This window comes from Drosophila gunungcola (genome assembly GCF_025200985.1).
Source record: "Drosophila gunungcola strain Sukarami chromosome 2R unlocalized genomic scaffold, Dgunungcola_SK_2 000079F, whole genome shotgun sequence".
NCBI lineage: Eukaryota > Metazoa > Arthropoda > Insecta > Diptera > Drosophilidae > Drosophila > Drosophila gunungcola.
Genome location: NW_026453177.1, coordinates 59,217 through 87,149, shown reverse-complemented (window position 1 = coordinate 87,149; position 27,933 = coordinate 59,217). Strand labels below are relative to the sequence as shown.

Sequence of the window (27,933 nt, the reverse complement as noted above, 5' to 3'; positions counted from 1 at the left end):
GCAGCATTTCTTGGAAAAGTACCTTTCATACACTACTTAGCGCAAAACAAAGCAATAACGAAAAATGCAGCTTGGGGACCGGCCCCTGCCTTTCGAAATGCACTCCGCCTCCTGGACAGAGGTCGGTCACTGCGGGCAGATTGTGGAAGCCGAAGCCGAACCAGTTTGCCCATATAGGGCCCATCTCGAGTGCAGCCAGCTAAGGAGATCAAGTCGCGCCTCCTTCACTGGGCCACCAACCATATAATGGCCGCTCTTTCGGACCATATTTTTTGCCCACTTAATACCGATTTGATGTTTCAAGCGTGGCCTGGCCAATTGTTATTCCGCCTGGCATTCGTTCCTCGCCTCGCGTCGTCCGCTCCCTGCCTCCATTTGCATAATTAGCAGCTGCGGAGGCAGCGGACGGCCGGCCAGGGCAGTCCATGATCTGTCTGCTAATTTTCCATTGCCGATGCTTTTCTGGGGATTTTTAGAACAATGCGGGGCTATTTTTACCGCCAGACACAATAATAAACAAGTTGACAAGAAACGGGGATTGGATCGGAGTCTCTGGAAATTCCATGATGACTGGGATGTCGATCACGCACGAAAGAGCAGTTAAGATAGGAGGTAGTTCAAAATATTGGTCCTTTATTGACGTTTAAAATACATGGGTTCGATAATTGTATGTGTCGGCTGATAGGGTTTTTGTTAATATCACTCATACCGCACGTGGTACTAGGTTTCCGCACATCCTGAACACATGTAAGCCCCCGTCTTGGGAGTGAGTCTGCTGCAGTCTTTCCTTAGTTGCCGTTTGTAAGTCATCATATCAAAAGCTCGTTGGATTGTCTTAAGGTCGCTTTAATCGGAAAGCCAATTGAATATTTGGAATCTAGGGCGCATAAATTACCACGACAGCTGCAGGCCCAAGCCGTTAACTACGCATTAGCAGCCCATTTAAAGTTCACAACATCGAGTTCGATTTTTGGAATTCGCGGCTTGCGTCTTTCGCTTGCAGGGCCAGCGGTCCGTGCCCGTTCAATGTTCAAGTGTCGCGTCGCGGGTGAAACTAATTAAGTAAATTTAACACAGCATACCGCTCCACTACCCCTCCTGCCGTGGGGCTCTAAAAGCAGGCACTACGTAAGAGAAAACGAAAACTAATTGCAATTTTAATTTCAATGAGAAACAAGAACGCAAAGCTACAAAGTACACAGGTGTGAAACAATAAACCACAAACTGTTACGATATATGCAATTACTTTATACTTACTACTCTGCGGATCCCCTTTAAGTTTGGATCTTGTTCGATTTTGGTCTAGGGTTTTCATTAATTTTATTATCACGTTACATTATTGACTTAAATTATGTATTCTCTGTGTAGGTTCTACATAGCCTATATGCATATAAATTGAGTACACAACACAATACATAATTCAAAATAACTTGAGTCAATTAATTTAAATTACAACCAATTCACCTCCGTTTGGAAATCATTAAAAACCTTACCAATACAACATATTTTAAATTAATGTTGACCAATCGAAATATAATTCAATATAGACTAGATTTATCCCATATCTAGCGCTAAAAACACAATCTTCGTTATCAACTTAGCTAAGGAAACCGAACAATGATTTTTTCATTAATCTACAAACAATTTTGCTAAAAAAATTTCTTTTGGATGGATAGTAATATGGTTTACTTAAAGCACTACTTTTGAATACTTTAGAGATAATGCTGATTAAGTAAAATGTTCTACCAAGTCTAGCCATAAATTTAGTGTTCTAAGTATACGCAAAATTCATGTAAGAAATGCATTAATGAGAATGAATTTTTGTTCCACATTAACGCACACACACACAAACACGTTCGATAAGAAACTAAGAAATATTACCAGTTATTGACTTATGTAATTTAATATAGTGATTAATATCAACGTATTCAAGCTATGGTTGTATAGTTGGAGTTGGTATGATAGTTGCATTGGAGACGCCAAGGATTTTGTGTTCTAAACACATGTTTAGCTTGGCGCATCCAAACTAATCAAAAATTACAACTCTAGGATATCTTTAAAAATAGAGAAGTGTTTTTAAAACATAGTGTTCTTAAAGTCAAACAACAAACTTAAACTTATCTATAGTAACGAAATGACGCTTAATATAAAAACCGTTTGATATGATTGAACTAAGATCTATGATATATCAACGTACATTACGAAATTAAACATTTAAAAATTAAAAATTTCAACACATTTCAAATAAATTAAACTTCTGGGTTATGTCTACGATTATTATATAAAAACTCCATCAAAAACAATTTGCTACATGCTAAAGATATTTCCTAATAACTTTCTGCACCAGTCCATGTTTCCAATTGCGGCCCTTAAGTATTGGGCCAAATGTGTAAATAATCGTCTTCTCTTATTAGTAAGAAAGTTATTGCGCTCAGTTTTCGTGTCTAGTCTGAGGGATTCGGTTGGACTGTTAGCCTAGGTCCTAACGAGCTATTTTATGTCTAAATAATGCGTTATGAATAAGTATGATGGTGATCTTAGCCTTAGTAGTTTGTTCACTCAGTTCTGTTCGACATTCAGGCCATTCAACTGATGGCTCTGATGCTCCAAGCTGCGCTTTAGATCGACAATGGTGTTCAGTATGAGCTGCTGCTTGCAGTTTCTACCAGCCGTTGCCTGGCCCTTGGCATCGTCAACGGTCACGTCTTGCATAGAGCTCTTGGCCGACACGGGGGCCGAAAGCTTAATTTGCGAACGCTCGTTGGACTTGCTCCGTCCGTTTGCATCTGTATTTTATTGTTGTTAGACAAAGGAAACGGAAACACTACACGTCTCAAGTACTCACCCAATTCCAAGTCAAAGTTCTTCTTAATTCGCTCGAACGAAGAGCTTCCCTTGTACACTTTGCGTTTTAAGGGCTCACTATGCGGGCAATAGAAGTTGTTGTTAATCTGCGACTCTGCCAACAGTTTAGTATTGATTGGGACCTCCTGCTTGATTTTCGGCTTGGAATGCTGCTGCGGAAGGTAGTTGTGATTGCCAATATCCTCCACAGCAATGCACTCCATCTCCGAATCGCTGCCGTTGAAGCTGATCACCGTAGTTGTGGTCCTGGAAGTGGAAGTCACCATCATAGTGCGTCGATGGCTCTTGGGACTTTCCTGCAGACGCCTTCCATTTAGCTGCAGCTGAGGTGAGAGTGGAGCAGTGAGAGTGCTGCCGCTTATCTTGCGTGGCGGTAGCTCTGGCGGAGCATTTTGGTTCATAAAGTTTGTCAGGTGCGTCTTGCGAGGGCTGCAGCGTCCAAGTTTCGGACTGTTGGGCGGCGAAGCAGCAGAAGAAGTCTCAAACTTTAGCATCTCTATGCGCCTATTGATCGCTGCGGCTAACTCATGCTCCAGCGGAGGAGAGTTTTGAGCCGGCGCCTGTTTCTTGGAGTCCACTTCGCTGTTCTTCAGCATCTCCACGCGCTTGTTAGCCAAAGGATTCAAGCGCCTCGGACTGGCGACTGGTGTGTCCCTGGGGATACTGTTAAAAAGAGAAAAATTAATTTATTATGAATGTGAAGAAAAAACCTTTTCCCACCTTTGCAAGCTGTTTTTTAAGGACTCAAGCAGGGACTCGGCCTCCATGATGAGCTGTTTGTACTTTCTATCAGCCTCCAAGTCCGCCTTAAAAAGAGCCTTCTCGCTCTCTGCAACGGTAAGTGTGTTTTTTTCATTGATACTGCCAAATATCAGCGAATTAGAGCGGTTTGACAGAGGTGAAGTCTTGTAGATCCTGTAAATAAGACACCATATGTGTATACACTATATATACAAAATCGAAGAATCTTTCTTACCTCTCCTTTCGACCCAGCAAATTTCGTCGCAAGCAGACGGGTGTGCCTCCCACACTTCGAGAGCCGCGAGGCTCACATAGCGGTGACGAGGGAAGCTTTTCGTGGTTTTCGCTACTCTTCTTGCGCGTCTTGAAAAACCGCTTACGTCGATGCTGTTGGGAATTCTCACCCGTTTCCTGGCCACTCTTGCGTCGAGAGCGTGTTGAAGCCTTCCGCTTTATTCCGGGACTAATGGGTTGATTGGAATAGTAGTGGCACCTGCCCAAATTGCGCGACAGATCGTGGCGGTCAAGTACCACCTCTTGCATGGATGAAGTGTCTATAAAGTCAATGTCCAATAACTCATCCGTGTCGCACTCATCGCCTGCGTCCTGTCCAGTATCCAGCTCCGAAGCACAGCAGTCGGTGACATCCGAATCGCTGCTAAAAGACCAATGGAAAATGAGCCGACCACTTGGGAAGCAGTTAAGGACTACAGCAGCTTACCTAAGTATGTCAGTCTCCTTCTCATAAATGTAGCTTTCGTCAAACTTCCCAATCATCTCGTTGAGGGTGGCCTCGTCATCACTAAGCACAAAGGAGGTAGTGGTAGCCCCAGCTCCACCAGCTGCCACAGGAGCTGAAGTTGTTGTCGTCTCCGCTTGCTCCAGGTGTCGTCGTTTTATGGTATGTGGTGCATGCAGATTTTCCACTTCAGTCGACGAAGAAGAGCCCTCGGACTCGTAAGCGCCCCCAGTTCCAGGTGCGCCAACAGCCCCACCCCCAAAAGTGCCCACACCCGCCACTCTGGCCGACTTGCTGGGAGTGCTTCGGCCGTTGGGGGTTGGTGTACAAGTGGCTGTTTTTCCTGCTTTGTTTGCTGTTGTTTTGGCCGCCGGAACTTCCAGCTCATTGCTCGACTTAATGCCCGACGAGGTCGTAGAGGTGGTGCTGGTGGCATCCTGCTCAATGCGAGTGGAGCCAGCGGAGGCTGGCAAGTGCTCTCCCGTGTTGTACCAGGGATTTGTTCTTATACGACAGCGCTGTCTTGGTGAGGGAGCTGCAGATAGGGGGATAAACGAGCAGTGGGTTAAATGCTAATTTTGCCGACGGGCCGGCTAAGAACACTCAAACTTACATTCAAAAATCTTTGGCTGCTGCCTCAAGGCCAGTGGACTGGGCGACGACTCAATGCCATGATTGCAACTTGCAAAGTTACTCTTGGGCAGTGGATCCATGGGCGACATCTCCTCAATGCGGTTCAGGCCGAACTTGTAGCGCTGCGCCTCGATGGCCAGCGAATTGACGCTCTTTGGAAAATAGTGGGTTCCCGATCGCATATTGATGTAGTACTCCGGTGGATTGTAGTTGCTGGCGGCGCACGGCGATGTGCCATCGGTGGAGTATCCCGTGGAGTAGGCGCTTTCCGGCGAGGGCAAGCTGTGGGGCCGGGGTCCCGGTAAAATATTGCTGCGCTGCATTCCCCGAGGAGTTCGCATCCGAGAGCCAGCTGGCGGAGCGGGTGGAATCGGAGGTGTCAAATTGTCTAGGGACTCGCCAAGCTGAATCAGCTTGGAGGGTAGCAAGCGACCGTATCGGACATGGTTGTTGCTTTGCCTGGGTTCCTCCTCGTAGATCAGCCGCACAGAGCTTAAGTTCTCGGACTGCGGGCGCTGCTGGTCCGCTGGAACGAGTGCCGGGGGTCGCAGCAGCAGAGCGCCAACCTCTTCGTACTCCACCTCCTCCTCAGGTGGAATGTGGTACTCCCCATTTAAAGCCTGCTCCTTCACAGCAGCTTGCTTACCAAAAGAAGGCTCCTTCGATCCTGTCGACCAGGACAAGGACGATATGGATGACGAGGAGCAGTTCACCCTGATGGGCGATTTGTCGGTGCAAGAGTTGTCCTTGCTGTTTGGGACGCTCAAGTGATGCGATGGCTGCTGCTGGAGCACGTGGGACTGATAGCAGTGCGGGGCGTAAAGCAGATTGTCCGACTTGGGCGAGGTTATGACGTACGAGTCTTCGTCAGGGGATTGCCAGCCATAGCGACGGCTGGGTGGCTACGGAAAAAAGACAGACGTAAGCAGTTTGTCAACTCTCCCGTAAGCTCCCACTTACGTGGCACTGGATGGGCGACACCTCGCGTCGCCGCACCGGACTAGCGATGCTGTGACTCCCGCTGCTGGTCAGGACCGGACTGGTCAAGTTGCTCCCCTGCGGGGGCAGGGTGCCCGCCTTCTTGGAGTGGTTGGAGCAGGAACTGCCCGCTTCCGAGGCGGCCTGCTTGTGCTTGCTGCCCTTTTTGCGGGGACGCACGATGTGCGTCTCCATCCAGGAGCGTAGTTTGGATCCAAACATGGTGGTAGGTATATCTAGTCTTAATCAAAGTGGACGGATTGTAGTAGCTGAAAGGGAAGAGGTCATTAGGCAAGTGGCAAATGCATTTCAGCTGCAACAATAGAACAAAGCGGACTCCTGGGACCTCTTTGCGCTGATAAGGAAATCCATTTATGTATGTCGGCACAATAGCCAAGCATTTTGTATAGTTTGTGTGGGAGGGGGCTTGTGCTGGAATTTTATGCGAAATTACCTTATTCGCAAATGCGGCTGACAACGGCATAATATCCTTTGCGCCTCCTTTTTTTGTGGCGCTCACACACACACACATGCACAAAAGAACGGTAAATCTATACCAGAAACGAGACCCACACTCGGACAGCGTCGGCTTCCAGTGTTTGTTTGTTTTTTGTTGACGGTTATTTTTTTCCGTTCTCCGTTACGTTTAGACCGAGTATCGACGCACCTAATGTTGTTGGGGGTTGTTCGTAAGCCGAGATGCTTCAAGGACTGGGGTCATCCCCTCCCCTCCCCTTCCGCCACCACCCACCGAACTCAAGCTGTGCGGTGAAGTAACTTTGTGTGCGTGTGAGCGAAGTGGGTGAGCCTGTGTGGGTTGTCTGTGTGTAACTCTAACTGTAAATCCCACGTAACTGTAAATTTTATGTAGAGCTATTTCCCTTTTCGGGTACAGAGTCGAATGCTTTACGATATTTTGGCACTTTGTTTGAATTGTTATGGCAGATTGGCAATATTCGAGTTTCGGTTCCAGTCGGTATATTGGTATATTTGTGTTTAATGCAAATTATTTGAAACTGTTCTCGCAAATTATAAGGAAAAAAGCACAATTGATTCTGGAAAAACTGCAAGTTGTGTTGGCCTAAAAATGTCGCTTTTCACTTGAATTTATCGCGCTTTGACTTTTTATTTTTCGTAGCTGTGTATGGGTATGCGATGCGTAAACTTCGGTGGTAGCGTGAAAAGCGTGCGACAGGATTAAGTGAACAAAAGATGCGCGGACACCAACGGAAGGAAAACGTCCGTCGCCGTCGAAGGGGAAAAAGCTAATGACGACAGGTATCAAGGACTACCGCGTTAAGGATATGCCACTGACCGTTACTTTTTGAATAATACATGAATAGCTTAAGTTCAGGAACAATGGCGTTGATTCCGGTTTTAAAATAGATTTTCCCGGTAAAACTACAGATTTATTGCTTTCGCCCCAAAAGTAAGCTACTTATTACGGAATTGAATCTCTCGCTGCAGCGCTGTTCAACACTGGCACCATCCACGCATTTGTGAGGGGTTATCGATAATAGACTTCGCTTGCCAATTCCCAGCTGAGCGCTGTCAAAATTATTTGTTAGAACAAGAAAACATGCGCTGCTACTACGAGGAGCTCGAGCTCCAACGAGACGCCAAGGATGGGGACATCAAAACTGCGTACCGCAAAATGGCCCTGCGCTGGCACCCGGACAAGAATCCCGACAGCCTGGCGGAGGCCAAGGAGCGCTTCCAGCTGATCCAGCAGGCATACGAGGTGCTTTCTGATCCACAGGAGCGGTTCTGGTACGACAATCACCGCGAGCAGATCCTGCGCGGCAAGAACTCTGAGTACGCGGAGAACTGCCTGGACGTGTTCCAGTTCTTCACCAGTTCCTGCTACAAAGGCTACGGCGACGACGAACAGGGCTTCTACCGCGTCTACACCGACGTCTTTGTGAAGATTGCCCTGGAGGACATGGAGTTCATGGACGAGGACGACCGTCTGGGGATGGCGCCGGACTTTGGCCACGCTCACAGCAGCTACGAGGAGGTTGTGGGTCCGTTTTACGCCTTCTGGCAGGCCTATAGCACCAGGAAGACCTACGAGTGGCTGTGCCCTTACGATGTGCGCGAGATCAAGGAACGCTTTATCCTGCGCAAAGTGGAGAAGGAGATGAAGAAGATCGTCCAGACTGCTCGTAAGGAGCGCAACGAAGAGGTGAGATTTGATCCCCAAAAATAAACAACTTCTTAAAATATAGTTTTTAATCTTAAAACAGTTTCTTAACCTTTTAAATTTTAAAAACTCGATTTTAGTAGCCTTAAGTTTCTTTTTTGATGAAACCTTTACTTTTCCCTACTTTTTCTTAGGTTCGAAACTTGGTAAACTTTGTGCGGAAGCGGGATCGCAGAGTGCAGGCCTACAGGCGAGTTCTTGAGGAGCGGGCTGAGGCCAATCGCCTGAAACAGGAGGAGAAGCGCAAGGAGCAGCTGAGAAAGCGCCAGGAGGCACTGGCGGCCGTCAGGGAAAACAAAGTGTTTAATGAGGGCTACGAAGAGCAGCTGAAGCAGTTGGAGCAGCAGTACGGCAGCGATTCGGACGACTACACAGATGAAGACGAGGACGCAGAGGTTGGCGAGGACTCAGAGGATGACATTGATCCGGAGGCCGATAAATTCGAGGTGGAATACGTGGACGATCTGTACTGCGTGGCGTGCAACAAGACATTTAAAAACGCCAAGGCACGGGCCAATCACGAGGAGAGCAAGAAGCACAGGGATAATGTAGAGCGACTATGTCAGGAGATGGAGGAAGAGGAGGAGGCGTTCAACGATGCATCTCACGAAGACAGCTTAAATGGAGTGGAGGAGTCGCTGGGTGAATTGCAAGTTGATGAGGCACAGTTGTCCAGCGAAGAGGTATCTACGCTAAGCAAGCGCAACAAAAAGAACAAAAAATCAAGGAAATCAGCTGCCAAGCAAGTGGAGGAAGAAGCCAGCGATGGACCTGAAGAACCCATAGACCTCAAGGCAGCCATTAGCGAATCAGAGGATGAAGACTGGAGTAAAGGCAAAAAGGGTGCCAGGAAAAGCAAAAGCAAAAAGGCGGCTGCTAGCAAGGCAAAACCGGCAGATCAAACGGCTCCGGAACCAATCCCAAACGAGTCCAAAGCGATTCCCACGAGTGCTTCTAAGAGCGGAGATGAAGATCTCGATCCCACCAAGCCGCAACACACCTGCGTCACCTGCCGGCTAATTTTTGACTCTAAGAACAAGCTGTTTGCGCACCTCAAGAAGACGAACCACGGCGTCTACATACCCAAGGCCAAGCCAGATGTCGAGGGCAAGCCTCCGGGCAAATCCAAGGGCAAGCGGAACAAGTAGATCCAAAGGAAAATCCAGCCACACCCTATATTACTATTGTAAAATGTTAGTCGTTTATTTATGCTAATGTTAAAGTTAATTCAAGAATGAAGTTAAGTATGCTCGCTCTAAGTCGGAGGTTGTGCTCATTGCATCTGGAGCCAGCTACGGAATGCAGACCAGTTTGCTGCCCGCCTCTACTCGTCTGCAAACGCGTGTGCGCATGTTGGAAGACTCCGCCTTGAGGCTGATGCCGGCGGCGGCGAATGTGAGGAGTACGCCGATGACTCCGCAGTAGAAGGAGATTCCTGTGGGGGTTAGATTTAGTTCGCTTCAACAGGGAGTTTCACTCAAGTACCTATGCTGCAGTCGGCGGGATAGAAAGGCTCTGCATCTGGACCGCACAGCCGTTGAACTCGGGGCGCCCTCCAGCCTATCGGATGCAGGAAGAGGGCCAGCATCACGCTTATTGCTGGAATTTGCAAGTATAGCTGCAGTGCCGACGGTGTGAACGGATTCGCTAGGCTCTTACCTGCCACCACCTGGGCGCAGGCCGTTAAGTTGTGGATGCTCTTCCCAAAGGCCGACTGGCGACAACAGGTAAGCAAAGTCAGCAGCACTGTGACCGACAGCAGGCTACATCCCAGCGAGGCGAAGAACATGGCTGCCTTCCACTCTCCGGGGTAAACGTTGCTGTCCGTGGCCAGTCCGTCCAAGTCGAAGCGTCCGCAATGATATAGTCCCCCCTCCTGCATTACCTTGCAGCGCGTGTAAATGCCCACCGAGGACTGGCGATGGGGGTTAGAGCTGGAGTTGATGGCTTGGGCGGGGCCCACCAGCCACTTGGGCGTGACCAGGGCCACTGCGACGAGCATGTCCGACACCAGGGAGCAGAGGAACCACACCAGACTGGCACTGGTGATGATAACGTAGCACATTTCGATGCTTGAGATTTACCAGAGTTCAAAGATTCAGCAATCCGTCGATTGGGAGTCGCAACGCGTCAGCACTGGCCGGATAGATAATAGACTCTAAGCGCTGCGGATCTGTCTGGGCACGCACATCCCACACCCACCACTACCGCTACCGCTACTCCACTGCACCGCTTGCCACCACCAGCAGCGCGGGGGCCAGAACTTCCTCCCAGCTGACCAGCCCGAAATGGAATTGTTTATTTTATGCTTTCGCCGTTCGCTGTTATGCGCTCGCCGTATGCCGTTTGCCTTCTGCCGTCTGTTTTATGTTATTCACCCCACTCACACGCGCACGGAGGGTGATGGTGGCTGGGGGAAATGAGGGAAATGAGGGAGAGCGGGGCGAGGCGGGGCCGTAGACCGCCCAGTTCGCGGTTGGCAGTTAAGTACTCAATTCGTAGACGCCGTGGAAGCGAAGAAAGAGAACCGCGAAGATAGAACTCTGCCTCGATGGCGTTTTCGCTAGTCCCCCAAGCGAATATTTGGCAACTTTGTGCCACTCTCTGGATCTGGATTTCCGTTCGCGCAGGCGTCGCCGTGTCCGCTGCCGTTACCCCACTGCGTCATCTCTCGCCGACATCGACCGACTGAATGAATGGGGCGGCCCATTAAAGCCAGCTGCAGTTCCAGACGCAGACAGAGCCAGGCCCCGATCGCAGCACTGGAAGAATTGGGTTGGAGAGACGTTTGTAACCTTGAGTGATTGTATTACGTATTTTAAAAAGTAAAAATGACTTAAAGCGCTAAATATATATGAATTACATCTTATAAGTATAACTTCTTAATATTTACAAAGTAATTTGAATAATCATATTAATAATAATAATTTATTTATTTAAATTTTTTTAAGAAAGACTTGCAATTCTTTGTCAATACAGAAATCAGGTACGTATCATTGTGCTTTAATATATTTTAAATTTATATCTCGGAACTACTGCGTAGTGAAATAACATTACTTTGTAGAACTATACTAAATATAGTAAAACCAATTAAATATCCAGTATTATTTTTTTCAACTTTTTTCGGCCCTAGCATAACCTGTTTTTAAACAAACAAATGGTAATCAAAGTTTACCTTTAGGAATGAGCAACAATTTTGGTCTTTAATGAAAAATATTCAAACTTACTTTTTGCAGTGTGGGCGTCGTCGCCGCAACATAGAGAGCGTGGAAATCCAGACATTCCAGAATCGGTCCCCAAAAGTGCTCTCTCTGGCTCTCTGCACACACGTTTGAGTTGGATGCGATCGGCGATCGAAAAAGTCCCCACCAGACTCAAAGCGCCACCCCTCCCACGAATTCGTGAGTAATGCAACGTCGGACCGATTGGATCGATGCAAATGCCCTGATCATGTGTAATTGCGATCTAGACGATCGCCGGTCGAGCGGTTATCAGTTGGCCGCGTCCGCTGGGGTCCATTGCGTCATCCGCACTCTGTTTGTACACAGCGATCGTGATCGAGGCCGTAATGAGATCCGCACACAAATTGCTCCGCCTGCGAAAAAAAGCACTTTCACTCTCACTCTCGTTGGCGGGACAGAATCCGCCGTGCAGATCATATGCCATTGACCAAGATGCCGCGTCGGATGGTCTTTCTGCAGCTGCTGATGCTGTGCATTCTGGTGCAGGGCCACTACTACTACGACTATGGCTACTGGGAGATCAACGAGCCTCCGCCGTTGTGTTCGGACTACGAGATGCTGGTAGTCAACACCCACCAGTGCGTGAGGCGCTGCAACATAGTGTGCCGGGATGGGGTCTGCTTCGAGGACGGACCCTGTCCTTGTGCCGATCAGTATATGGCCGGGAATCCGGACGGACTGGTCTGTGCCTCCGAGTGCCTCCCTGGATGTCGTGAAGCCGGTGGCTACTGCGCTGCCCCCGACCTGTGTGTGTGCCGTAATGACAGGCACTATTACTTCGATCCCCTGTCCCAAAAGTGCCGTCACAGGGCGGCCCGACTGCTGGACCCATGTCTCGGGTGAGTAGGAGCCATGTGGGACCATGGATAAAGATGTAAATATCCGGTGTCAACCGCAGGCGCTGCACCCATGGCAGCTGCTCCTCCGACGGCCAGTGTATCTGTGCTCAGGGCTACGAATTAAGGGCCAGTCTGCTCCACGGACATCAATGTATGCCCATCTGTGATCAGTAAGTAAGTTTGCTCGTTGATACTTCGCCGGTCTTATCATACAATTTTCCTCCCAGCAATTGCGGACCCCAAGCCTACTGCTTCGCTCCCAACTTGTGCGCCTGCCGTCACAAACACCACCATTATGCTCGCAAAGGAATCTGCTCCAGGGACTATTGACCTTGTAAGGCCATCTGCAAGCCAGAGGGGCTGTTTTAGGACAAGCTGATGTTTCGGTTAAATGGCCTGAGGCTTGTTTAAAATAGGATTCGTTATAAAAACTATGAATAGTTTTTGATTAATTTATTGTATTTATGTAGATCTCAGGCTACATACACGACATAAGTTGAGAGATAAAGACTAACTGAACTCTTTTCGAAGCTCAGTTATCTTTTCATTTAATCTGCCAATGTAAAATCATTGTAAGGATTGGGGTAACGTAAGTGGATCCTGTAACTCGAGTTTACGTTGATAGTATCAGATTTGATTATAGAAAGAACAACTTTAATAAATGCACCAACCAATTTCTTCACGTTAGTAAAACGTGCAAAAAAAGTAAAAAAATTAAACTATAAATTAATGGAGACATCAAATATAAATGTGAAAACTGTTTAACTGTTATAAATGCACCAACTCATAGTTTTTGCTTACATTGGTAGAACGGGCGAAAAAAAAGAAACCAATACTTATCTGTAGAACTGTGGATACATAAAACATACTTAAACAAAATACATTTTCCATTAACAGCAGATAAATAGATGCTTAAATAATAACTTTTATAAATATATAAGAATGAAAAAACATAGACCCACTAAATATTTAAAATGGATTTAATGTGGTTAATTGATGTAGATGCTGAATTTTTTTCAGTCTCAACTGTATGCGGAAACAGATGTGCCTTGCCTCTGTAGGGGAATATTGGAAGAGCACTGAAAAGTCTTTAAGAGCGGAAGAGAGCTGGCTAACTGGTTTTGTTGTTGCCTTACATAGCGACTTTGTTATTGTTTATAACAGAATGGGCGCATAGAAGGCCCGTCGCTATTAGTTTAAATAAGTTATCCACAGATATATGAATATCCGATCGTCATCAGTTTCGCAAACAAAGCTAATCGAAGAAGGCAAAAAATGCGTACGTGTTCCCCAGAGGCGTCGCCACCGAAAACAAATGCTTCGAGGGTTCTGAAAAGGGGAGCTTGGCTTTAAAGAGGGTGTTTCCCCACAAGGGCTCCTCTCAGTTTTCAGCTGATTCTCCGATAAGCCACGAATTTTGTAGTATTTATTTTGCGGGGCCTATCAAAATTGGGGTATTTCAACTGACCCTCACCACACCCCGCTGTAGAGGGTATTTCTTAGATAAAGCTAGAGCAAAGAAGGCAGCGGCAGCGCAGTCGACGCCGACAGAGGCGGCATTTTAGCTTTGCGCGTGTGGCGTGTTTTTGTTTTAAATTTTGTTGTTCCATGGGAGGCCGGCCTCTTGGTGTTGGCAACGTCTCACAGTGGGCAGGTAGAAATTTGTTTTTGGAAATATTTTTTTTATTTTCTCTAGAACATCTGGCCAATTACTCTTCATTAAGGAGAAAATTTTTTTTTCTTATTCGGAGAATTATATAAAGCAGATATAATCTTATGATTCCCTTTATTATACCCTTGCAGAGGGTATTATAATTTCAGTCAGAAGTTTGCAACGCAGTGAAGGAGACATCTCCGACCCTATAAAGTATATATATTCTTGATCAGCATCACTAGGCGAGTTGATCTAGCCATGTCCGTCTGTCCGTCTGTCCGTCTGTCCGTCCGTTTATATGCAAACTAGTCTCTCAGTTTTAAAGCTATCTGCATGAAACTTTCCCAAAAGTTGTCTTTCTATTGCAGGTAGTATATAAGTCGGAACGAGCCGGATCGGACGACTATAGCATATAGCTCCCATAGGAACAATCGGAAAAATAAATGAAAAAAAATTATAACTTTGCTGTTTTTTAATTTTTTTTTAGTTCTTCGACATTTAGTAATGGTTTAATATTTCAGAATTATGGTTTAAATTTTATCAAAATCGGACGACTATAGTATATAGCTCCCATAGGAACAATCGGAAAAATAAATGAAAAAAATTATAACTTTGCTGTTTTTTAATTTTTTTTTAGTTCTTCGAGATATAGTAATGGATAATATTTCAGAATTACGGTTTAAATTTCATCAAAATCGGACGACTATAGCATATAGCTCCCATAGGAACAATCATAAAAATAAATGAAAAAAAATTATAGCTTTTCTGTTTTTTAATTTTTTTTTTAGTTCTTCGAGATATAGTAATGGTTAAATATTTCAGAATTACGGTTTAAATTTCATCAAAATCGGACGACTATAGCATATAGCTCCCATAGGAACAATCATAAAAATAAATGAAAAAAAATTATAGCTTTTCTGTTTTTTAATTTTTTTTTAGTTCTTCGAGATATAGTAATGGATAAATATTTCAGAATTACGGTTAAAATTTCATCAAAATAGGACAACTATATCATATAGCTCCAATAGAAATAATAAAATTATATAAAATAACTACCTAATAATGAGCTGCAAATCATCATTGCTTCAATGTTTTTAGACATATACGCAAGTAAATCATAATTTTAATGTTTTCAAAAATATTAAATTCTTGCAATAGCTGCAAGGGTATATAAACTTCGGCTTGCCGAAGTTTGCTTCCTTTCTTGTTTTTTTTTAAATCTAAAGAAATCAATTTATAAGATACGTTTGTATCTTAGTAGCTAACGAGCTTAGGTAAATGAATATAACCATATTACAAATTTATCAAACATTTTTCCCAACCAAAGTTCTAAAGATGAGTTCCACTGTGCCCGACAGCAGCAACAGCGACAGCACCCGTGTCCGTGTCCGATTGTTCTCCATCGCGTTTCAGTTGGAGTTTTGCTGTCCATCGGCGCGGTTGTATCTTTCGCTGGAGCTCCTGCGCACGCATCTTAATACCGCAGTACTCTTTCTCTTTTGCTAACTGCAACAATTTGCAATTTTAATTATCTGCAAGGCGGTTCGACCAGAAAATAAAAGAAACAGAAAAAAATGGGCCAAGCAAAGGTAAGCGAAATCGGGAGTGCACCACCGTGTGTGTCTGCGCATATATGTATGTACGTGTGCATCCTTTTTTCCCTCGTCCTTGGCAAGTGGGCAACCCCGAATGGAAAGCGTGGGAAATCTAGTTCATCATTAAAAAAAGGATGTTAAAACACACTGCAAATCAGAAATTTAACATATATTTTATATAGTTTTTATGGTAGTACGCGTACGAACATACATATGTACATATGTATGTACATACATCTTTGTGTTGCCGCCAGTTCTGGGGGTTATGTAAGCGGATTTGTCAAGATGCTTCGATGCAACCGCTTGTCTATTAGTTGTAATGACTTTGATTACAGGCCGCCTTGCGTGTGTTCTCCATTTACTGCAATGATTAGACCGATTTAAGCAATTATTTATGTGTGCACTCAATCACGCGCACATACTCCTCGATTTATAAATACATGTGTACCTGATGGAGGCGTAGCTGATGCGCAGTTTGTGAGGAACGCACGACAGCCCCAAAAACGCTATATTAGCAACAATAACCGAAACAGCCATACATAAAGAAAACAAGTGTTAATGCAGGGAACCGGTTAGGACCATCCCATCTGTACCCAGAAAACAGTTCGGATTTTATAAATAAACGCTGAGAACCTCTATAATCACAAACTGAGTCGCCTTATCAAGAACTTTGCGGGGGGGCTTTGCCAGTGCAAAATATTCAAATGCCTGATAAGCTAGGCAATTGATTGATACTAATATTGCAGACATAAGATACAACCTGTTTGAACGCCTTTATCAGAGTTCATAACTAACCACACATTTCTCTTTGTAGAAAGTCTCATCCGCCCTGAGCAAACTCTTCGTGTACGGCGCCCTCAAGTACGGACAGCCTAGCAACTCCATCCTGGCCAGCTCCGGCAATGGATACGCCAAATTCTGGTGCAAGGCCACTACCACCCAAAAGCTGCCGCTGGTGATCGCCACCCGCTACAACATTCCATTCCTGCTCAACAAGCCCGGAGTGGGCTATTACGTAACCGGGGAGATCTACGAGGTGGACGACCGCATGCTCAATTCCCTAGACAACCTGGAGGATTGCGAGGAGATCTACACGCGGGAAAAGCACGACATGAACATTGGAGTGGGCGAGGGGTAGGCATTGCTTGTGGGGGCTGACGCCGTCTCATATGGCGAACTGATCTGATAAATTTTCTTTTTGTTTCAGAACCGTCCCCTGCTGGGTGTACCTGCTGCAGAAGTACCCGGAGAACCTGCTCAGCCTACGCTATTTGTCCGGATACGAGAACTCCACAACCCATCCGTACATCATGCGCCACCGCCGCACCCACAAGCACCCGGCCCAGGACGATCTCACCTACGAGGCCCAGAACTAAAAGCCTAAGCTGTGGCTCCCCGTTTCCTTAAATGTTTGGATGTGCTCTGGACAGCCCAGCCCGGCCACTATTCTTATGTTACCGTAGTTGCATTTCTAGATCGTACCTGCAGATGCAGCTGTACTGATCCATAAATACGCGCTTATATTGGCAGTGATATATGAACACTGATATGTACCATACGCATTATTTAGGTTTTAGCGAGAGTAGTTTGTAATTTCATAGTTTTCGACAAACAAAGCCAATAAACTGAAGCAATTCATAGTAACTGGCGGTTCGGATCTCTTACATAAGCATGGGAATATCAAGCTGCTGTCTGGTACTTTTCCACCATCGAGTGTTTTTGTTTCTCGCGGTGTACAGAAGCAAAATTCGGTGCGAATGGCAGCAAGAAGCAGAGCGGGCGGGTTACGTCGGCTGGGCAATCTTCAGGGCGGATTAAAAAGCACTATGCTTATCGAAACTGATAAGCCCGACGGCGGGTAGCGCAGTGGTTATGCTGAGAATGGCGTCGAGGGTCTTTGTGTACGGCACGCTGAAGCGCGGGGAGCCCAACCACCACTGGCTCACCAAAAAGGAGAACGGCCAGGCCCGGTTTCTGGGAAGGGGCAAGACGGCGGCCAAGTTTCCCCTGGTGGTGGGCACCCGCTACAACATTCCTTTCCTGCTGGCCCGCCCGGGCGAGGGGAACCACATAGAAGGCGAGATTTACGAGGTGGACGTGGCCATGTTCGGCAAACTGGACCAGCTGGAAGACTACCCACAGTACTACGATCGCGAGGAACAGGCCATATTGACGGAACAGAATGAGTATAAGGCGGCGGGCATTGCTGGCAGATGGAGCATTAATCAAAAGGAGTGCTTTCTTTGTAGGAATATCCAGTGTTGGGTGTATCTCATCAGAAACTTCCCGGAGAAGATGATGGCCAAGAAGCTGATAGCCTCGTACCACAACACGCCGGAGCAGCCGTACAGCGAGAAGTCAGTGCGCACAATTCCGGCCAGAGAAGATCTCTCTTACTGACGCAGATTCCTCCTGATCTTACAGCTACCTGAACAGCAGCCCAGAGGACTTGGCCACGGATGAGTGAGACGCGGGACACGAGAGCTTATAAAAAAGTAACGTTTATAAACGGATTTCAACGCATGGCTATTATTCGTATTCTATTACATTGATTCCATACTTCAAAAATGCAGAACGAAATGAACAATAGTAGTTTGTGGTTTAGGGTAAGAGTAGCAGTGACGGAGGTATGATGAATCAAAAAGCCTAGAAAATCTGCATTTGCTGGCGCAGAGCCAGAACCCGTGGATGACTTGAGCTCGGCAGCGGACACTGTGGTAGAAAGCGTGGTAGAACCTCGTGGCCAGCAGCAGCACCGTTGGCAGGGGCAGGACCTAGCTGGCCTCGTCGTCGAGCGACTGGAATCGATTGGAGGCCGCCACAGGGGCGGTCGTGGACTCCTGCACGCGCTGGAAGCGGCCACCGTGACGGACTTCTTCGAAGGCGGGTTCGTTTTTCTTCTTGCGCTGTTCCTCCGGACGCGCCGCACTTAGCGTGGGGAAGAACTCGGTGTTGGTAATGTCGGGGGCGGCGCGTCGTGGACGCATGGCGCCGCCAATGGAGCCGCCTCCCAGTCCGCTTCCGGCCTGCTGCTGCAAATGGTTCAAGGGTTAGACTGATTCTGCTTGTAATCGGGTACATCTCTTTACTTACGCTGTAGCGTAGCGCGGGTGAAACGTAGGTCTTGGACGAGGGCTTCTCCACCTCTACCGGCACCGGGATCTGCATCACCTCCTCGGCCGGGATCACCTTCTTCCAGGGCCCGTGCCCGACGCGTTCCTTGCTTGGGTCCGCGTTGTCGTACCCATTGCTGTCCTCGTCATCGTCGTCGTAGCTGCCGCCATCCGGAGCGGAGGAGGGCACCCGAGCGGCACGCGCCTCTTCGGATTCCTGGGCGGTTCTGGAATGGGCCGAAGAGCTGTATAGATCGGGTTTGCGCAACATATGCGGGGGTGAAATCAAAAGTTTAACAACTGAATGTGGCCTTTGTTCGCGCTCTTTGAACGGCATTCGGGCACTCGACGAAAACTCACATGGTGCTCAGCTGGCCGATCTTCAGGCCGCTGTAGTCCTTGCGCTGCTCCTCCTCGAACTCCTTCCACTCCTCCTCGACGGGCTGCAATTAGTGAGAGTGGGCTTGTAAATAAGTGGCACACGGACATCGACAGCTAATTTCACCAGACTCACCGGGGCGGACTCTGGCACATTGGTGCCGCCGCTGTTCTCGTTTTCGCCCACCACTGCCACGCCGCCAGCGACTGGCTCGGGTTTTTTTGGCTTGACCACCTCGCGCTTGCTGCCGTCCTCCAGACTCTTCACCAGCTCGTCGGCGGTCACAAACTTGGTCGCTTTCTTGGACTTCTTCTTGTCCTTTTTCGCGAAGAAATCGTCCAGTTCGGCCATGGCTTGCAATTAATTATAAATGAATAAAGGTTCGCGACAGGAAATTTGGAGAACAACTCTGCACGCCTTTTGTGCCAGGGCTGCGAGTATATCGATAGGCGTGCAGGGCTGCAGCATAGCAACGAATTTTAATTGTATACATTTTTGTAAGTACAATCGACACATATTAATTGAATACCTTTCGGTTTGTTGGTTGGACGGAATGCTTCTCCAATGTCTTTACAAATAACCCGTCGATATCTTGTCGGTATCGAATCCTTAACGTTATCGATTTTGTTGGCGGACTTTTTAAAATCACATTAACAACAGACCTGATTCAAAGAAATTAATTTTTTGCAACAACATTGGCAATGTGCATAATTAAGCGTTTGCAAAAATCACAGTAAAGACTTTGCATTGATTATCAGTATTCGCGACATTGGGTAACGTATTATTTGCATAGGAGATTGATAACCAACTAATTAAGTCAAGCAAAATGGAAATTGTCGCGATGGCTTCGAATGCGAAGCTGGACCATTGTGTAATGAAAACCAAGTCCAACCGTGGCTAATTTTGCATCAAAACAAGTTGTCCAAATTGCGGAGCTAATTGTCCCCCAAATAGGTTTAAGGTGTTCCTGGGACTCGCACTTTATTTCGTCCCGGGCTTGCCAAGTGCCCAAAAGACAACTATTTGGCCCAGTACTCGGCCCAGTCTCAGCCTTTTGGGCCAGACAGTTCCGCCTAGATTAGCCAAGCTAATAGATATTTATGTCTGTACCAACACCTAGTGGATATAACTTCGTTTCGGCTCGGTTTACCACATCCCAGAGCGCGGCTGGCCCACTCCGAAATCCATTCATATTGACAAGCACTTGGCTGGCCGCGTTCAGTCTTCTTTCGAGCGTCGTCCACATCGGGTCGATTCCTCCACTATCTCGATACGATTCAATTACAATTCGAGCCGATCCAGTCCCGCTATAGTTTCGCATTTATTCGCGTGCGCGTGTGACGAGTTCGATAAAAATACTGCAAACGTTTTAGTTGAAGAGAATCCCAAATACTCGAGGTAATTAAAGCACTTGACGGCGCTGGTGTCAAACATCTTCTCTACAAGATCGACCAGTGGTTCTGTTTATGATTGCCGCATTGTCTTTGGCTGTTCACTTTGCGGGGCAATTAGGCTGCAATTCGAGGCATTTACCTGCCCAGCGAAGCATTTAATTGGGGATTGTAAAGGCATGCCCCTCTAGATTCATATCGTGCCGTAATCAAGTGGTTGCCCTACTGAGACTGCGTCCGAGATACGCTCGTGAACCCGCTTCCATGTCAGGGTCGTGTCATGACCTGTCGCACAGGCTGGCAAAAAGATAAATCTGATATTTGGGTATTCCGATATTTTACAATTTCCGCTTCGAGTTCCGTCATTTGGCTTGGCCCTTTGCATATATTTGAAACTCGGCTCACTGTTAATTTCATGTGTCTGGGCTAAATCTCATTTGTATCAATGCTGATCCAATACAAAAGCTATTTACATATTGAGGGGGGTTTTTGTTTTTATTAAAATTTTTTGTGAGACTGCGCGACCAAAGGCCAAATGGGCAATGGAATGGAAGAATTGCCAAACATTTAAAATTTGTTCGATTTCATGGTTTAATGTCTCAGCCTCAAGTGGCTTTCTTAATGATCCTCCACACAGTCACGGCTCTTCTCCATCTTACATCACCGTAGTGATCACTTAGAAAAGGGGTCAGTGAATCGTCGGCAGTCCGTCAATCACATTGCATTGGCTCTATTAACGGTAGACAGATTGGGGCTGCACTTTGCATTGGAAAATTTTAATGGTCCCCCATCATCGTTAGCCAGTTCTGAGGTCGCAATCGTGTTGCAACAACAAAAAATGGCAATATATAAACAAGAGAAACACACCGTCGATAAACACAGCTACATACAAGCTAATTAAAGATTCGAAAATGTTTCTACTTACAACTGACATACCGGTTTGGGCTCTAATAAAATATGACAAAACGGAGGAGGAAAACAAATAACATAAAATAAAGTCTTGTCGTTTTGAATAGGGTCATTTTTTGCCATTGCGCAATATCTTAGGAGATTTTGAAAAATAAAAGGAAATTAACATTTACGGGAAAGGTAAATTCAAAATGTGAAATTTTAAAATGACAAAGCATCTTATTTGATGCTTATTAATCATATAATTCCTTCAGATGAAGTGTATGAATTATTCTTAGTAGTTACATTTTTTGTTTCATAATAATGGTATAAAGGGACACACTTTATTACAAATCGCGATTAGAATTTGATAAATCTTTTAAGTTGCTATTTGCGCTTAGTGTTAGCTAAGCTAAGTTAGCTAAGTGCCCCTTCAGCTTTCTCCCCTTCCGTTTTTAAATGGATCAAGTTCGTTGCCTAAGTCATTCGTTTGCATCCAACCAAATGAAGCTTCGTTGTTTTAGTTCAGTTTCAGCGGAGTTGGGTGTGTGTGTGTGTGTGTGCTATGTTCATGGCTTCGGGTTTGACAGCTTGGCCGACCCGGCTCTCAAAATTTGGCTCAATGTGTGTATTCCGAGCCTTGCATAAGTGCAAGCGATCTTAAGTTGTTTCTCGGGCTATGGCGCTGCTCTTGCCTTTTTCACACATATGGCGGACGCGGTTTAATTGGCCATAAAGCCCGAAACTGGGGATAAGTAACGAGCCCCAAAAGGTGGGCACCAAGAGATGAGGGATTACGCCAGTTGGCCAAGTAATGTGAACCCCAAAAGTTGCCCAGGTAATCTAGAGCTTGTAGTTCAAGGTGCGGGTGGAGCTGCCGCGTCATGCCTCCTAGCAATTTCCATAATCGCCAGCTCTGCTATGCTGGAGAAGGTAAACATTTGCGGATAAAGATACAGTCATGGTTTCGGTTATGCTTGCGGTGGGTGTGACACACAGTCGAGCCGCAGAACAAAAAATAGGTAAACAAATAATATTGGCTCAGTGTTTCGTGAAATGTCATGACATGGCCAAAGTGCAAGGCACAATTGGAAACTGCCGCGCAGATGTGGCCAAGTGAAACGCGGCTGCAATCCAATCCAAGTCAAGCCAGGCCAGCCGCATGCAGATTGAGCAACAAATACTTGCAACAATCCCCGACTTGGAGGAGGGGGCGATATAAAGCCAACCTGACATGCTAGACGGGTTCGATGCCAGCTACCCCGGGCCATTGCATAAGTAAGCAAAGCAAAGAAATGCGAATCCACAGGCGCAATCGAAAATCCAAATAGAAACCGAAAGTCCAACTGGAAACCAGTTTGCGGCAGGTTGCAGCTTGCTAAAGTTGGACTCCATATGTGGCAAGAGGGGCACGCGTGGCCAGAATGAGCTCCAGTTTTCTTGCGCAGCTTGCGCCACTTTTTGCCACAACCACTAGTTTTTTCTTTGGCTGGTTATCGATTTCCCGGAATGCTTTTTGCGCCACTCCGTTGCCATTTCCATTTCCAATCCGTCGAAGGTGTGCTAACTCACTCTGGCCCCCCTCTCTTTGCAGCCAATATGACGGTGGATCTATCACCCGTGCAGGAGTACTACAAGGACAAGACGATCTTCATCACTGGAGCGTCAGGGTTCATGGGCAAGGTGCTGCTGGAAAAGCTGCTCTACTCCTGCCACTCGCTGAAGGAGGTGATCATCATCTGCCGCCCGAAGCGCGGAAAGGCCCCCGAAACGCGTCTGGAGGAGATGTTCAAGCTGCCCATCTTCCAACGCATCAAGGACGAGCGTCCGGAGATGCTCAAAAAGGTGACCATCTACCAGGGCGACGTGACCTTTGACCGTAAGCACAGAAAAGTTCATTGCCATTCCCTCTGAAGGCAGCAGCATCTTCCGTCCTCCGTTTTTCCAGAGTTGGGCCTCAGCGGCGAAAGCTTGAAGCATGTCACCGCGAACACCAACATTGTGTTCCACATGGCGGCCACACTCAAGCTGGAGGGCAACCTTCGAGACGCCATCGACATGAATCTGCTGGGCACCCGGCGCGCCCTCAACGTGGCCAAGGAGATGAAGCAGCTCGAAGCCTTCATCCACCTGTCCACGGCCTTCTGCAACTGCGACCAAGAGGTAATGTACGAGAAGGTGTACGAGTTCCCGCACAAGCCCGAGGACCTCATGCGCCTGGCCGAGTGGATGGACGTGAAGACCCTTGACGCCATCACGCCGGACCTGCTAAAGCCGCACCCAAACACCTACACCTACTCCAAGCGACTGGCTGAGCTCCTGGTGCGCGACCACTACGAGTCCATGCCCGTCATCATCGCCCGTCCTAGCATCGGTAAGTGACCTTTTGACCCCCGGCCCCAGTGTTTCCTTTCCGTGTTGCTTGGCCTGCGGCCGATTCGAATGAATTATTTTGAATTTATTACCTCCCCATTTTTCTTATTTGGGCGTTTGCTTGCTTGCTTCGAGTCGAAATGGAGACTGCAATTGCCGCCAGTCCCCTCTGCTAACTAATCGTGCGCCTCCGCTTATCTTGCCTTGTGGCTGTGTCTATGGCTATGTCTTTGCTTGCTTATTATTTATCTCTTTTCGGACACCGTCTGTCTGGGCTGGCAGTCAATAAAAGTTTTCTATTAGCAATTTTCGGCCAACCTGAAAGGTCGTTATTTATAGGAAATAGAGAAACTATCAGCCAGAAACCTGTTAAAGCGATTCGATTGTTAATAAAAGCTTTGGGGTAATTTAATAGTATTTTCGGGGATAATGGGCATCTTACATAACAGTTATACTCAGTCAAACCTTTCAATCTTTCTGAACATATAAAAAAAACAATAAATAAAAAGTGAAGAAAAATTTTTTGAAATAGAAGGGTAGCCATATAAATAAGCAAGTTTTTTATAGTACATTTCAATATTTCTGAACATATAAAAAAAACAATAAATAAAAAGTGAAGAAAAATTTTTCGAAATAGAAGGGTAGCCATATAAATAAGTATGTTTTTTATAGTACATGCCGCAGATTACTGTACTAAATGTTATAATTGTATTCTATAATTATTTTTATTATTATTATTTTGCATTGCATTATTTTTGTTGTGAGTGTACGAGTATAGCTTGTTAAAATAAGTGAAACTGAAATTAGTTCAAAGACCCGATTAAGGCTCTCTGTAAGAGGCGGGGCCGCAAATAGGTAGTACCGCTGACAGTTCCCTCCGAACTTATCTTGAGATTGACGAGTCGGGAGGAGCAGCTAACTGTCTCGTTGTAGCAGTTGTAGGTTCAAGGCAGTGGTGACCCGCTTTGCTCGGCAAATAATCAATAAATACAGTCAATATAGGCACGGGTTGCGTTTTCGTTCGTTAACTGGCTAACAAAGTCCCGCTGAGTTCGCGAAACTAAGCAGATTTAGCAGATGTTTATGAATGGCTACATGAGGGAGTGGGATGCTTTGGTGCCAGTTTTAAGCCGCTTCTTGACGCTTTTCGCTAATTTGTCAAGTGTTTTACGCTTTCCGTGTGTTTTATGACATCGCCACCGGTTTGATCCCGCGTCCTACTCTGTGTGGCGGGCTCACCCGCTTGCCGCGCTTCTTAATACAAACACCGCACATGAACCACAGCAGAGGCAAAATATATCTGGCCAAGCTGAAAGCAACCAACCACCACCACAACAACCACAGTGCTTGAAAAGAAAAAGTCCGATTACATGGCTCGGCATGTAAAAACATTGCTTAAAACAACAAACTAGCAACTACCAACTACAAACTACATCAACCACTGCACACAAACGCCGTCGTCATTGACCAAAAAGTTCAATGAGCATGCAATGAAAACAGAAGAAGACAGCAACGCCAACCAGCCCCCCGCTTACCCCCGCCCCCGCATCCGCCTGATCCCCGGAACTGCTGGACGGGGAATCGAAATCCCAATCCCCGCCAGCCTGAACTCAAATCCCGTCCGCCCAGTGTCGCCGTCGGCATACGAGCCCGTTCCGGGATGGGTTGACAACCTGAACGGACCCACCGGCCTTATGGTGGGTGCCGGCAAGGGCGTCATCCGCTCGATGCTGATCGACACGCGCCACCTGTCCGAGGTGATCCCGGTGGACTACGCCATCAACGGACTGTGCGTGATCCCCTACCAGTTCGCCCAACTGACGGAACGGCCGGCACAGGTGCCTGTGTACAACATCACGTGCGCCGATCACCGCAAGATGCAGTGGGGCGAGGTGATCGAGATGAGCAAGGAGATTGGCTACCGGTACCCCATGGAGGCGGGTCTCTGGTATCCGGACGGGTGCATCACCACGAACAAGTTGCACCACAACATTAACGTGGTACTTTTCCACTGGCTCCCCGCCTACTTCATCGACTTCATCTTACTGCTGCTCGGCCAGAAGCGATTGTAAGTTGCGGCTGTGGCGGCTCGTGGGCCTAGATCCTGATCGTTTCTCCTTAGCATGATCCGCGTCCAAAACCGTATCTCTGTGGGCCTGGAGGTGCTGCAGTTCTTCACGATGCGCGCCTGGTTCTTTAAGTCGGACGCCTACTCCTCCCTCTGGGACATGCTCAACGAGGCGGATAGGAAAAAGTACGTACCACGAGAGTAGTGTTACTGAGTGTTACTGAGTTGACAACCCTAAAACCAATCGTTCCCGCCCAAAAGCTTTAATATGGACATGGATCCCGAGGAGACCATTCCGATGTACATTGAGTCGTGCGTCCAGGGAGGGCGGCAGTACCTGATGAAGGAGTCGCCTGACAGTCTGCCGCGCGCCCGGCTCCAGCTGAAGCTGTAAGCGAGCCCCGCCTCACAGATCCCCGATCCCAGATCACAATCTCTGAGCTCTCCACCTTCGTTCCTTTCAATTTTAGAATGTACACCTTGGACCGTGTGTGCAAGATGCTGATCGTGGGCTCGCTATGCTACTGGACCTACGGTTTGGTGTCACGTCTCCTGGGCGTCTAAGTGATCTGCCTGGTGACCCGGACCATTCCCATTTCATTAGCGCGCATTTCTCAAATAAACTCCGCTTAGGTTCGCTTTGGGGCTCCATTTCGGGCCTCTCGACGAGAGGCTTCGGATCAGGTTTACATTTCTACTTTAAGTGATTATCTATGTTTCATGTGAAAATAAAAAGTTTGTGTACTGAGCTTATGTGTCTGTGCTTCAAGTGTCCAAGTGTTGATCCAGTGCGGAGGAGCAACCGCTCGCGAGACAACACTAACAACATAAACAGAACCACACAACTATTACACAACTTTACCTTACCTATACCTTACAAATTCTAAAGTCGCACACTCATCCTTGGCTAATCCTTGACCTAATCTCCACCATACCACTTACACCCACACCCACACACCCACACACACATTAACACACTTAATACGGCTTCGGGGACCATCATCCTTTGGCTCGTGGTATGTAGACTGGTTTCAGCTGGAGTACCCATCGGACCTCTCCTAGTAAGCCTCTCTTCTCTCCGCCTTCTAGTCTCCCCGGCCGCATACGAGCCGCTCCCCGGGTGGGTGGACAACCTTAACGGACCGACTGGCCTGATGATCGGATGCGGCAAGGGAGTGATCCGGTCCGTGCTGGTGAACCAGAAGAACAAGGCCGAGGTCATTCCCGTGGACTACGCTATCAACGGACTGATCGTCATCCCCTACGAGTTCAACAAGCAGGCCAAGCGTCCTGCCAACGTGCCCGTCTACAACATAACCAATGCGGACCACAGAAAGATGTGCATGGGCACCGTGGTGGAGATGAGCAAGCGCATCAACAAGCAGATCCCCTTCGACGCCGGCCTGTGGTACCCGGACCCCTGCGTCACAACCAACCAGTACTACCACAACTTCAACGTGGCCCTGTTCCATTGGCTGCCCGCTTACTTCCTGGACTTCCTGATGCTAATACTTGGCCAAAAGAGATTGTAAGTTGTGGCGCCTTGAACTTGCTGGATAAGAGTTAACATTCTTAAATTTATTTAGCATGCTGAGGGTGCAAGAGAAGATCTCGACGGGTCTGGGCGTCCTGCAGTTCTTTACGCTCAATGCCTGGTGCTTCCGCTCTGACAATTACGCCTCGTTGTGGAACAAACTTAACGAGGAAGACAAGGCTATGTAATTTTTGTTAATTTATTTAACATTTACAGGGTCTTAAGCAATTTCTCTCGTTTAGCTTTAACATGAACATGAACACTAAGGACACCGAGGAGGAGTACATGATTGAGTGCGCCAAAGGAGCTCGCAAGTTCATTCTCAAAGAGAAGGAACAGGATATTCCCAGGGCGCGCGTGCATATGAAGATGTGAGATAGGTAAAAAGCTCTGCTGGCAGTAAACTTACATGGATCATATTTCTATTCCAGCCAATGGGTCGTGGATATCGTATGCAAGACACTCATCGTGGGACTGTTCTTCTACTACCTCCTTAAGTGGACGGGGGTGCTGGCCATATTCTGAGTCCAGTTCCCGATGGAATCTTGTTGGTTTGGTGGTCACAGGCAATAAATTAGTCACTTAGCTTAACTCTAGTTACAAATATTCGAGGTTTTGAGCCCAAATAAAAATCATCTTAGGTTGTTGAGTATATCGCCACTGACCCGTGTTTTACTCCCCCTACACACTCGTCAAGA

At 47.0% G+C, this 27,933-nt stretch overlaps 8 protein-coding genes across 15 annotated transcripts; 5 read left to right on the top strand and 3 right to left on the bottom strand.

Moving 5' to 3' along the window:
• Positions 1 to 1,219: 1,219 nt before the first annotated feature.
• LOC128256956 (uncharacterized) lies at positions 1,220 to 7,391 on the bottom strand. Of its 2 annotated transcripts, none has more exons than XM_052987697.1 (8): positions 6,411 to 7,391; positions 5,939 to 6,225; positions 4,959 to 5,880; positions 4,328 to 4,880; positions 3,842 to 4,264; positions 3,586 to 3,780; positions 2,846 to 3,528; positions 1,220 to 2,786 (listed from the first exon to the last, which is right to left on the bottom strand). In XM_052987697.1, the coding sequence occupies exons 2-8, from the start codon at positions 6,176 to 6,178 to the stop codon at positions 2,560 to 2,562; spliced, it is 3,243 nt and encodes a 1,080-aa protein (XP_052843657.1). In that variant the 5' UTR covers positions 6,179 to 6,225; positions 6,411 to 7,391; the 3' UTR covers positions 1,220 to 2,559. The 2 variants fall into 2 exon arrangements, with proteins under 2 accessions (XP_052843657.1, XP_052843658.1); XM_052987698.1 differs by having other exon boundaries at positions 3,842 to 4,261.
• A 2-nt stretch (positions 7,392 to 7,393) lies between these two features.
• Positions 7,394 to 9,418, top strand: LOC128256963 (dnaJ homolog subfamily C member 21). The gene is made up of 2 exons (XM_052987713.1): positions 7,394 to 8,141; positions 8,294 to 9,418. Exons 1-2 carry the CDS (start codon positions 7,536 to 7,538, stop codon positions 9,305 to 9,307), a joined length of 1,620 nt encoding a protein of 539 aa, XP_052843673.1. The 5' UTR covers positions 7,394 to 7,535; the 3' UTR covers positions 9,308 to 9,418.
• On the bottom strand, positions 9,338 to 10,793 carry LOC128256978 (LHFPL tetraspan subfamily member 2 protein). Its single transcript, XM_052987748.1, has 3 exons — positions 9,819 to 10,793; positions 9,645 to 9,758; positions 9,338 to 9,594 (listed from the first exon to the last, which is right to left on the bottom strand). Exons 1-3 carry the CDS (start codon positions 10,222 to 10,224, stop codon positions 9,452 to 9,454), a joined length of 663 nt encoding a protein of 220 aa, XP_052843708.1. The 5' UTR covers positions 10,225 to 10,793; the 3' UTR covers positions 9,338 to 9,451.
• Positions 10,794 to 10,799: 6 nt separating this feature from the next.
• On the top strand, positions 10,800 to 13,559 carry LOC128256979 (epidermal growth factor-like protein). Of its 4 annotated transcripts, XR_008267826.1 has the most exons (6): positions 10,800 to 11,145; positions 11,396 to 11,560; positions 11,629 to 12,240; positions 12,300 to 12,410; positions 12,468 to 12,641; positions 12,711 to 13,556. XR_008267826.1 is itself a non-coding variant. In XM_052987749.1 (4 exons), exons 2-4 carry the CDS (start codon positions 11,819 to 11,821, stop codon positions 12,568 to 12,570), a joined length of 636 nt encoding a protein of 211 aa, XP_052843709.1. In that variant the 5' UTR covers positions 10,800 to 11,145; positions 11,396 to 11,818; the 3' UTR covers positions 12,571 to 13,559. The 4 variants fall into 4 exon arrangements, 1 of the variants encoding a protein (XP_052843709.1); XR_008267824.1 differs by having other exon boundaries at positions 11,396 to 12,240; XM_052987749.1 differs by having other exon boundaries at positions 11,396 to 12,240; positions 12,468 to 13,559.
• Positions 13,560 to 15,290: 1,731 nt separating this feature from the next.
• LOC128256953 (troponin C-akin-1 protein) lies at positions 15,291 to 17,133 on the top strand. The gene is made up of 3 exons (XM_052987692.1): positions 15,291 to 15,483; positions 16,304 to 16,623; positions 16,697 to 17,133. The coding sequence occupies exons 1-3, from the start codon at positions 15,469 to 15,471 to the stop codon at positions 16,863 to 16,865; spliced, it is 504 nt and encodes a 167-aa protein (XP_052843652.1). The 5' UTR covers positions 15,291 to 15,468; the 3' UTR covers positions 16,866 to 17,133.
• Positions 17,134 to 17,248: 115 nt separating this feature from the next.
• LOC128256954 (putative gamma-glutamylcyclotransferase CG2811) lies at positions 17,249 to 18,076 on the top strand. Its single transcript, XM_052987693.1, has 3 exons — positions 17,249 to 17,675; positions 17,739 to 17,846; positions 17,914 to 18,076. Exons 1-3 carry the CDS (start codon positions 17,362 to 17,364, stop codon positions 17,954 to 17,956), a joined length of 465 nt encoding a protein of 154 aa, XP_052843653.1. The 5' UTR covers positions 17,249 to 17,361; the 3' UTR covers positions 17,957 to 18,076.
• LOC128256952 (protein CDV3 homolog) lies at positions 17,975 to 19,433 on the bottom strand. Of its 4 annotated transcripts, none has more exons than XM_052987689.1 (4): positions 19,117 to 19,433; positions 18,963 to 19,045; positions 18,583 to 18,847; positions 17,975 to 18,518 (listed from the first exon to the last, which is right to left on the bottom strand). In XM_052987689.1, the coding sequence occupies exons 1-4, from the start codon at positions 19,330 to 19,332 to the stop codon at positions 18,264 to 18,266; spliced, it is 819 nt and encodes a 272-aa protein (XP_052843649.1). In that variant the 5' UTR covers positions 19,333 to 19,433; the 3' UTR covers positions 17,975 to 18,263. The 4 variants fall into 4 exon arrangements, with proteins under 4 accessions (XP_052843649.1, XP_052843647.1, XP_052843651.1 ...); XM_052987687.1 differs by having other exon boundaries at positions 17,975 to 18,521; positions 19,117 to 19,432; XM_052987691.1 differs by having other exon boundaries at positions 18,583 to 18,829; positions 19,117 to 19,432.
• A 727-nt stretch (positions 19,434 to 20,160) lies between these two features.
• On the top strand, positions 20,161 to 27,895 carry LOC128256951 (fatty acyl-CoA reductase 1-like). Its single transcript, XM_052987686.1, has 11 exons — positions 20,161 to 20,379; positions 22,855 to 23,139; positions 23,209 to 23,634; positions 25,263 to 25,701; positions 25,756 to 25,887; positions 25,963 to 26,091; positions 26,172 to 26,236; positions 26,791 to 27,229; positions 27,288 to 27,419; positions 27,478 to 27,606; positions 27,667 to 27,895. The coding sequence occupies exons 2-11, from the start codon at positions 22,860 to 22,862 to the stop codon at positions 27,758 to 27,760; spliced, it is 2,265 nt and encodes a 754-aa protein (XP_052843646.1). The 5' UTR covers positions 20,161 to 20,379; positions 22,855 to 22,859; the 3' UTR covers positions 27,761 to 27,895.
• Positions 27,896 to 27,933: the final 38 nt, after the last annotated feature.

Coding starts and splice junctions, on each gene's coding strand:
- LOC128256956 (XM_052987697.1), bottom strand. CDS start 6,178: ATGTTTGGATCCAAACTACGCTCCTGGATGGAGACGCACATCGTGCGT. Junction 3,781..3,841: donor TTGCTGGGTCGAAAGGAGAG/GTAAGAAAGATT, acceptor TCTTATTTACAG/GATCTACAAGACTTCACCTC. Junction 2,787..2,845: donor GAACTTTGACTTGGAATTGG/GTGAGTACTTGA, acceptor AATAAAATACAG/ATGCAAACGGACGGAGCAAG.
- LOC128256963 (XM_052987713.1), top strand. CDS start 7,536: ATGCGCTGCTACTACGAGGAGCTCGAGCTCCAACGAGACGCCAAGGAT. Junction 8,142..8,293: donor GTAAGGAGCGCAACGAAGAG/GTGAGATTTGAT, acceptor ACTTTTTCTTAG/GTTCGAAACTTGGTAAACTT.
- LOC128256978 (XM_052987748.1), bottom strand. CDS start 10,224: ATGTGCTACGTTATCATCACCAGTGCCAGTCTGGTGTGGTTCCTCTGC. Junction 9,759..9,818: donor CTGCGCCCAGGTGGTGGCAG/GTAAGAGCCTAG, acceptor TGCAAATTCCAG/CAATAAGCGTGATGCTGGCC. Junction 9,595..9,644: donor TCCCGCCGACTGCAGCATAG/GTACTTGAGTGA, acceptor TAACCCCCACAG/GAATCTCCTTCTACTGCGGA.
- LOC128256979 (XM_052987749.1), top strand. CDS start 11,819: ATGCCATTGACCAAGATGCCGCGTCGGATGGTCTTTCTGCAGCTGCTG. Junction 12,241..12,299: donor CTGCTGGACCCATGTCTCGG/GTGAGTAGGAGC, acceptor TGTCAACCGCAG/GCGCTGCACCCATGGCAGCT. Junction 12,411..12,467: donor TGTATGCCCATCTGTGATCA/GTAAGTAAGTTT, acceptor TTTTCCTCCCAG/CAATTGCGGACCCCAAGCCT.
- LOC128256953 (XM_052987692.1), top strand. Junction 16,624..16,696: donor AACATTGGAGTGGGCGAGGG/GTAGGCATTGCT, acceptor TTTTTGTTTCAG/AACCGTCCCCTGCTGGGTGT.
- LOC128256954 (XM_052987693.1), top strand. CDS start 17,362: ATGCTGAGAATGGCGTCGAGGGTCTTTGTGTACGGCACGCTGAAGCGC. Junction 17,676..17,738: donor ATATTGACGGAACAGAATGA/GTATAAGGCGGC, acceptor CTTTCTTTGTAG/GAATATCCAGTGTTGGGTGT. Junction 17,847..17,913: donor GAGCAGCCGTACAGCGAGAA/GTCAGTGCGCAC, acceptor CTGATCTTACAG/CTACCTGAACAGCAGCCCAG.
- LOC128256952 (XM_052987687.1), bottom strand. CDS start 19,332: ATGGCCGAACTGGACGATTTCTTCGCGAAAAAGGACAAGAAGAAGTCC. Junction 18,848..18,962: donor ATCGGCCAGCTGAGCACCAT/GTGAGTTTTCGT, acceptor CGATCTATACAG/CTCTTCGGCCCATTCCAGAA. Junction 18,522..18,582: donor CACCCGCGCTACGCTACAGC/GTAAGTAAAGAG, acceptor AACCATTTGCAG/CAGCAGGCCGGAAGCGGACT.
- LOC128256951 (XM_052987686.1), top strand. CDS start 22,860: ATGACGGTGGATCTATCACCCGTGCAGGAGTACTACAAGGACAAGACG. Junction 23,140..23,208: donor GGGCGACGTGACCTTTGACC/GTAAGCACAGAA, acceptor CCGTTTTTCCAG/AGTTGGGCCTCAGCGGCGAA. Junction 26,237..26,790: donor GCTATGCTACTGGACCTACG/GTTTGGTGTCAC, acceptor TCCGCCTTCTAG/TCTCCCCGGCCGCATACGAG.